At 36.5% G+C, this 9,021-nt stretch overlaps 1 protein-coding gene across 1 annotated transcript; it reads right to left on the bottom strand.

The window, feature by feature from the left end:
• Positions 1-385: 385 nt before the first annotated feature.
• Positions 386-8,364, bottom strand: LOC128217413 (uncharacterized). The gene is made up of 6 exons (XM_052924554.1): positions 8,048-8,364; positions 2,571-2,653; positions 1,886-1,939; positions 1,397-1,575; positions 850-1,102; positions 386-606 (listed from the first exon to the last, which is right to left on the bottom strand). Exons 1-6 carry the CDS (start codon positions 8,362-8,364, stop codon positions 386-388), a joined length of 1,107 nt encoding a protein of 368 aa, XP_052780514.1.
• Positions 8,365-9,021: the final 657 nt, after the last annotated feature.

Genomic DNA, 9,021 nt, shown 5'->3' with positions numbered 1-9,021 from the left:
TAGCGGCATTCTATAAATACAATGAGGGTATCTTTACGATAAAATGTTTATATGAAAGAAAAATGAATTTCTGAAGAAGAAACAATGTGTGCAGTGAATCGGACGAACGAGATATCTATAAGATATGGCCATTTCTACGTTTAAAGTTGTTATCCTTACTAGTCTTCTTGCACATGTTACAGATTGGCTCAAATTGATATTTGATGTGTTCAGCTATTTATTAGAATAAAGAAAAACTTTAAGGATAACCAATCAATTTATTTTATAATAAGACTAAAGGTTTAAGTATGCATTTATTGTAACCAAATGTTGATGGTACAAGAAAGTGTTTTTTGGTCGTTGTCCGGTTTAGGGCCACAAATGTCTATAACTTTTCAAGAACCACCTATCCCGATAAGTTTGTCTGTCCAGTTAGTGTGAATGAGGCCAGCTGGGAAGCGCACGTCTCCAAGTACTGGTTCCACACGAGACCAGACGGGCACCTCTGGACGAAAGCGTTCCCTTGCAGGTCACACTGGATGAACTTGGTTGGATCGGGGTGCGAGAAGAACAGGGCCTGAGCGCTGATGGCCTGGGCGGTACACGGATTAGCGCCGTTCAAAAAACCTGCAAAAACGCAGTCATTTTGTTCTTTAATACAAATTGACATAAACTGTTGATGTTTTGAATTTAACTGAAATGTATGTAAACGGGGCTATTAAAAGCCAAATGATATTTCTATAAAAGTTTGACGACCGCACCGCTTATGCTCCTTTATTTAGGATAACAAATCTGTCTTATCGGATAAAGACCTCTAAGAGTCCAATAACTTATTTCCATTTTTTCATAAAACTTGACTTCAGAAGCTACCTGTGACTGCAAGAAGATAACCAGGGTTCGCCACACCGCCTTGAAGTGTGTACACACACGATTGCCTGTTCTGGTCCCAGATGAGCTGGTCAGGGCAAGTGATCACGCGGGCAATACCGGCAGCGTCGCACTGGATGAATTTGTTGTTGCTATTCGCAACGGAGAAGAATATCCGGCCTGCTTGGAGGCTCTGAGCTGTGCATGGGCTCGGAATGCCGAGAGAGGCGATGTAGGTCGGCTGGGCTACAATCGCCTATAGAAGTAACGGAAACTGTAGCTGTTTTGGCCAGGTAATCTTTTATACATGTCTTGTAAGTAATTTTAGTATATGTTCTTCACATTGGAAGAAAAACATAAATCTATCAAGCACAAAAATCACACAATATAAAGGAAGCAAGCAGGTTCATAATGAGCAAATTTATATACGTTGTATTTGTACAAACCGTATGACTTCGTTCCCTAAAATGAATAACTATGATATAATGCATTGCACAAGTGTTCAAATTTTCTTGTGCTTGCTATTATTGTAGGAAGGAATTTAGCTTACCTTCGGAGAAATGCATGAGGATGTTGCCTGGTCGTAGAGCTCTCCAGTGGGACACTGGACAACGTACATTCGTTCGTACAGTCCGCATTGGAGAAACTTTGATGCGTCGCTCGGGTGGGGGAAATTCAGGGCCTGCAGAGCGTTGTTTACGCAAGGGTTGGTCGCCACCTGCCATTGGCCTGTGTGGTTCATAAATGGTAGTTGTATATATTAGTGATATTCTAAGATTTAAATTGAAACGTGTCAATAGGTTGGTTGCACTTTTATAATATAATATTAGCAGTAAGGGTAAATGATTGCAAATACCAAAATTATATAAGTATACCAGAAATGCATTATTCGTGAAATGTAACCATACTCATTTTTTCCGAGCATGTAAAGATAATTCAGCTCCCATCGTTCACATATAATAAAACAATGAACATACATAATTATGGACGACATCCCTTTGGTGTATTACAATCCTATAATATAGTAGTGTATACTTACAAGATGTGCGGGTGAGCGTTGATCCAGGCAGGACGATGCTTCGGTCCGCATGCTCTATTACAAGGAAAAGGATTCAAATTAAACACTTGCATGTATTCATAAATAAGTCAGATAAATCCAACACGGCAGGTCAATAAATTTTGGTACTGTTTTAATAAAAGATTGAATTTTAATTATTTTAAATGAACTTAATTTAAGACATCTGATTGTGTACAGTATGTTCTTACTGGATTAAATATTGTTATACAGTATGACTTCCACGTAAGTAAATCAGTCAAAAGTTCTAAAGGCACACTCGTGAAAACCAAGCATCCACTAAGCGAGACACAGGACGCCACAAGATAACAGTGAAAGAAACAAATTAGACTTATTCATCAAAATTAGGTTTACATTGTAAATGTTTGTTATTTGTTTTTCACAATATATCGATCTTACACGTTTTATAACAATTATCACAAAGCCCAATTTAAATATGTCAGCCTCATTGGAGCAAGCACAGCTTCAAATAAAACTAAATATCAAACCGAATAACGATGTTAACCTAAATTAACTGTACATGCAACAACCAGATACAGACAACACAATGAAATAAAAAAAAATAAAGCTGAACAACAGACATATATTGTAAGATACACTAATACCGAAATACTAGCTATAATTATGTTTATATGTTTTATACTCTTACCCTGATCAGTGTCCGGCACGGTGGCAGCCTGCACAAGACCACACAAGACTCCTACACACGTGAGAAACAAGACAGAATTCATTCTGGAGAGGAAGAATTGGATCAAGATGTCCTGTTTTAAAGTGTATCAGGCAGAACCGTACGCAGCTATTTTATACCTACCGTTAAGAAAGCAATGTTGATGAAGGTAAGGGTGGACTCACGATTGTTGTGGAAACCTTTTAAAATTGTGCATTTTGGTCATAGACATTTCCGTATTTCATTCTCAGCTTTATTTACCTTGTCAAAACAAATGTCTGTCATTTCTGTTGGAAACGCGTTGCTGAGTGAAAACCACAAAAGGTTGTATCCTTTTAGTTGTTTGAAATACAAATAACCAAATCGTTTAATGGAAGTCCGCTTTTTATTTGATTGTTGAAACAAAGGGTTTTGCGGTAGCAACAGGTTCAAAAACAAACAATACAAAGGCGTTAGTGGTTTTATCCTGATATTTAAAATGAATGACTCAAACATTAACGGAACACCTCAGACATGTAAATTCTGTACAATGCATTTATGTCACGAAAAGGCTATTCCCAAATCACTTGATAAACAATTTCTTTAGGGTTTAATAGTTTTATTAGGCATGTTTCAAGACAATTCAGTGAACGAAAAACATTTTTAAGGCGAAAACATTTTTAAGGCGATCAGGAGTAGACTTAGAATACTGACTTAATTTGTCAAACCTTCAACGAATCCTGCCATGGATTCCACGCCTCTTTTAAGACCAATTAAAAATCTTAACGAACTAAATACGAATGCTTTTAATTAAGTAATTTTGCTTTATTCGGAAATAATGATACAGCCACCAGCCTTCTATACGCTGGGTTCAATTTGTATATTTTTCTTTCCTATAGCAGGAGCTCAAAATGGATAATATGTCGTATACACAGAAACACAGCTTGTTATCAACAGTTATAAACTTTTCTATTTTGGAAAATGGGCATTATAACCAAACACCTAACCTCTGAAAATAACTTCCTACAAAACAACGGTATGTTTTATGTCTTTGGCGTTTACACTGTGCAATTAAACGAGGTTTATGTTTAAACTTTTGGCTACTAAGCTTGTTTCTGAAGATTTTCATATACATATTTGTACTGAAATCATTTGATGCCAGTAGCAATATACCTGATACTTACTAGTAACAAATCGGACGTTTGACAGTTAATTAAACGCTTCACCAAACCATTAACGAGAAGTAAACACCTTACTTGCTTCTTAAAAATATGTTTCACAATTCATAAAGAGGTCATTCAAACAGAAAGGTAGTTAAATTATCAATCATAAACTTGTCCATATTCTATTGAAATTATGTATACACAAAGCAATCACCCACAACTGAAGCTTACTTGTGGGCCATTTTAACAAGTATAGTTGTATAAGGCATTAGCGCCAGTGTTAAGTACAATAATGTTAATGTGCAAGTCCGCGGAGAAATTCCGGACAAAAAAGTCTATTGAATAATCAAGCACTATTATTTATTTCTAATAAGGCCTCGAGTACCACTGAAAATAAATCTTTCTTTTTTCTTTCGCTTGAAATAACAGTAAAATCGGCTTGGAGGTGCGGCTTATTGTAAGGATTCGATGAATTGCACTGTTACTCCATGCTCTTTCGCTAACCGAGCAAGTTACCAGATTGTTATATCCTGATTTTGAAGTTTCAAAAAAAAGTCTGTGTTTATACAGAGGTTCAATAACAATTATATTTCCATTTCGTCAATCTCGACCCTGTCTGATGTATGCTTCTAGTGAAATTGCATTACGCCTCTGCACATTATGAACAACAACAGTATTGTTTTTGTTCGACATTCGTGTTGCATTTAATAAAGTTATAAATGTTTAAACGTTTATTAAAGCTGCACTCTCACAGATTGAACGTTTTGAAATAAAATTGAACGGAAATATGAAATCTGCGATATTATCTTTTGTCAGCAGTCTTTTATCACTGGTTTGCAGGTATTTACGCGAAAATTTGCTCTTTCCAAGACAAAAAAGGTAAATCTGTGAGAGTGCAGCATTAAGCTTGAAGATCGAAAGAAAAGTTTGCTTTATTTGAACGGTTTAATGAGTTATTTCTTTTTTATCAAAAATCTTAATTCATTAAAAAAAAAAAATACAAGGCGCTTGCAATCGCAACGAAATTGGAAAATGAAAAAGTTAACGAGATTTTAAAAAATATTAAAACATACAATTTGGTACAGAGTTTGTATGTGTCACGATGATATTCCTATCAAAATGAGTTAAATTTAACTTTATTTCGAAAGTCATTCACAAAAAACACATGAACATTTAGTGCTTACTGTCAGTTTTACAAGACCTTTATGACTAAAAGTAGGTTAAACAAATGCTGACATCATATGATATAGAGTGTTATGCTAATCCACTGTTTTCAATGCATAACAAAGGCCATGTTTATTGTATAAACTGATTTTGAGTAATCAGGACTTTGCTAAACTCTGAGTGGATTCAGGAAATGTCTAGACAAATATGACTTTCATATATGCAGTGTAATCACATTGCTTTATGGGCCTGTTATGCGTCCTTGTTCTGTGCGTTGCTTTCAATGAAAAGGACATTCAGTTTGTTCGAGTACTTCCAGACTATTGGAGAACTATTTTAATTGTTAGAGTCTATCCGTCAGACAGAGTCGTCGTGTAATATATAAACTCATGATTACATTACACATGCATGATTACGTGAGATAAAGTGGTAAATATTCAAATACACATTACTATATAGGTGTTAATGTTCTTATAAGGTGGTCATTCTAGCAGATCGCCATATGGGACTCAGGTAAATGATCATTCAACGGTCCGAGTCGGACACTTATGTCCTTTCAATACAACAGGTTAAGTTTCTATATTTTTTTATTCCTTTAACGGCTGCTGAAATCATAGTGTGTAGATATATGATTTTATTGAACAATTGTTACTGTTTATCAAATAAAAAGGTGGTTCACTTCTGTGTTTTCCTTACTGCACATATTAGTGTTTTGCTAATACATGTACTTACTTTTCGTTTAATCTCTGGAAAGAAAATTTATGTTTGGCTTCTTGTTGTTAAATTATACAGAAAGTGTACATAAATTTATTGTTTATTGTTGAAAGTGTATATGGCAAAGAAATTGAAAATGATAATAATTGTATTTGCACACCATTGTGCATTCCTCACATCTGCATACACTCTAATGTTAGAAAATAAACTTTTGGTCGAATAAGGTGATTTGGGTCGAGAGTAACAGAGGAAATAATTTGCAAGAAGACTGCCGTGTTCACCTATTCATATTGTTTTTAAGCAGGAGCTATATAAGAGGTCTTAGTATGAGAGTGCATAAAAATGACTACTTTTAAATACATGTTGGTGAACTTTCAGGGAAGTTTTCAGAATATTTTACTAGGAGGTTAAGACGTTCCATTGAACGAGGTGGTGGTTATTAAGACCATCATTCATCTACACTAATACACATTTAGTTTAGGAACTATTTATAACATCTACTTAATTGGTATAAGTCAAACTGTTTACGAAACCCTGTCATGATGCCCTGTTAAGTGTTTATAAACACAATACTTTTATTGTAGTATGGAGGTATTATGCACGTGTTATTGTTCAAAGATTGAACTTAAAGGCATGAGTAAATGGAAAAGATTTTCATTAGTTGTATGCTGTCAAATATTTCGATTGGAGAATATAAAACAATTTATCAATTTAAATATCGTATACGTGGATTTAAAAAAGTGTATAAATCTTTCTTTTTTCTTAAAGTATCAAAGTAAGACTTTTTTGTTTCCAATAATAGCGAAAATACAACGTTTCGTGGGCTTCAAAAATCCATAAAAACGTTAAAACAGCATTCTAAAAAAGGGGGTATCTTGACAGGGGAAACGCTTATAAAAAGACTTGAAGTCAATCGGACAGGGCCAAGAGAGATTGGCTGGATTGTAGGCTAGTTGGGCTATATTATAAACCAAAAAGGTAAAGGATGTTGTACGGGATGTATGTTCTAGATGTACGTGTTCATATATAGTCAATGATTTATGTTTGTAAGTAATTTCATGGCATCTTTTCAACATCTAATAAACAGGTATATCTTTTAAACACAAAAAGAAAGGGCCTAAGGAACATTGTTTATGTTGTATATGTACACAAAACGTATCACTTATTCTCTTTCATATGCTAATGTTCATTTTCTCACGCGGCTTCGGATTGCTATAAGTAAAGCTAGTCATTGGTGTAAGGCAGGGTGTTGATGCCTGATTGCAGTGTGCTCCAGCGGAACACTGGATGATGAACAAATCTCTATAGTCCGCACTGGAGGAACTAGGCGGCGAAGCTCGTTTGGCGCCCGGACGTTCAGGCCTTGCTAAGCGTTGTTCAAAGAGATTGACGAAATTTATTTTGTATATTAAAATTCAATGGTACTGAACTGGTGTTACATGATGTATGAAAAAATAGCTTGTTTCCATATCGCTTTCCATTTTAAGGGAAGTTATTTGAATTGCTAAGTACCAAATTATATATTTCTGTTTACCAACAAAAAAAACCTCAAGCACACGCTGTATTGCTACCGATAATATACAGTAGATCGTTATCTTTCTAATTAATTAATGATACTTTTGCTGACCATGGAGTTTTGATATTAATTGCCCCAGTGGGAATACTAATTACCTGAGGGCTTGATCCTGAATAATACCTATGTTTTGTCATTTGTCAATGATGGAACATATTGAGCAACGTATAGGAAATCTGTAAGGTTATATAAGAGACATAACAAATCGGTTTCGAATTGCATTATTTGAAATAAAAACAGCAATCCTTTTCGCACGTGTTGTCGGAAGAAGACGGCAATAGTTTATATTGTCAAATATTTTTATTTTTTACATCGGCTAATTTTGCCGTTCATTTCAGTATGTGAGCACAATGTTATTTAGTGTGTTCTCATCACGTCTACTTCACACAACTGCTTATTTACATCTCTCCGCACACAGGCAAGTGACGTCAGCACTTGATGTTCACACGAGTCAAATAATGCACTCGCACTACAATCTCCCCTGTTTCTTCTATTGGTCCGGCAACGGTGGTTGATTGAAGACTAGTCAAGTTAGCATGAACTGGCAAAATCAATGCTTCATGACCGGTCCAACCTGGGAGTTAAACGAGCCAGCGACGACAACAAAAATATCTACACCCAGTAATATCTACATCCAGTAATATCTACATCCAGTAATATCTACATCCAACACTTCTGGTTTGGGCTGCTTGAAAGTAACTAACTGCATTTAGGTGTTATGGGCTAAACACTTCTGTCACCCCATCTTCTTCGCCTTTCCCTTCGCGCCTAGAAGGGGTGGGGGCGGTCGATATGTGACTTCAGTATACCACATACAGCCTCCGACCATTGGCGTTGGCTGACTTCATCACTTCTTGCAACGGTACCTTTCGGACATTGGATAGTGCGGCGGCGATGGTCCCGAGATGTCCAGGTGTGACATGCGTCGCCTTGATGTTACCGAATATGGGGAGTCGGTCTCCATAGGAAACGAGACTCTTTCATACTTTGCAGAGCTACAATGGTTTCTTCCATCTCCACAAAGCTCCACACCGTAATCTGGCATCTCGGCGCTCATGAGAAAATCTACCTTTGTAACAGAGCTAGGAGAGATGACAAGGCGCTTTGCGACTGTCACTCGAGCAACAATAGGTGTACAACCTATTTTACCAGAGTTTAAAGTGATCTTGCAGCCCTTTTTCATATTGAGGTAAACATTACCTTGCCTCCTGATGTGTACACCAAAGAACATTTCTTGCTCAATGGGGCGACATAGACTGGACCGACATGTCGATGGTTGCCTATTAACAGCTTCACATCATCAGAAATGAAGCCTTGCATGATCAGGTGACGTCCGGCAGTGTCGAGCCTCACATCATGATGTTTATTTGGGGGCTTTGAAGCCACGGAAAATTCCGGTTTGATTTATGTTTAAGTTACCTAAGCGGCGGAGCCGACTATGACGCCTACCCACACATACATACTCATACAGGTATTGATGATGTTGACATGGGTTCCTACGAAAAAAACATTAACTGGAGAGGCAGTCTCGTCGTCTATAACTGTACAGTCAGCAAACAAATTCTGCCAACAAAAGTTGAAAAATTTCAACAACACATATATACCTAAAGGCTTATTAAACATCGGTGCCACCAGTGAAGTATTCTCGATTATCAATCTGGACCGAATCCAGCTTCCCATTCAATGTCTGGATTAATTTGTGAGTGTCTTTATTAAATATTTACACCTCAACTTCCATTTCTTAAATGAACTGCCTTTCGGCAATTGCGTTTATCAATCGATGAACGCAACATCTTCGGACACGTTCGGATCGCAATTCATCGCATAACAATATATAAGT

This window comes from Mya arenaria, chromosome 14, assembly GCF_026914265.1.
Source record: "Mya arenaria isolate MELC-2E11 chromosome 14, ASM2691426v1".
Classification (NCBI taxonomy): domain Eukaryota; kingdom Metazoa; phylum Mollusca; class Bivalvia; order Myida; family Myidae; genus Mya; species Mya arenaria.
The sequence above is the reverse complement of the archived record's forward strand: the minus strand, read 5'-3'. Positions and strand labels throughout refer to the sequence as shown.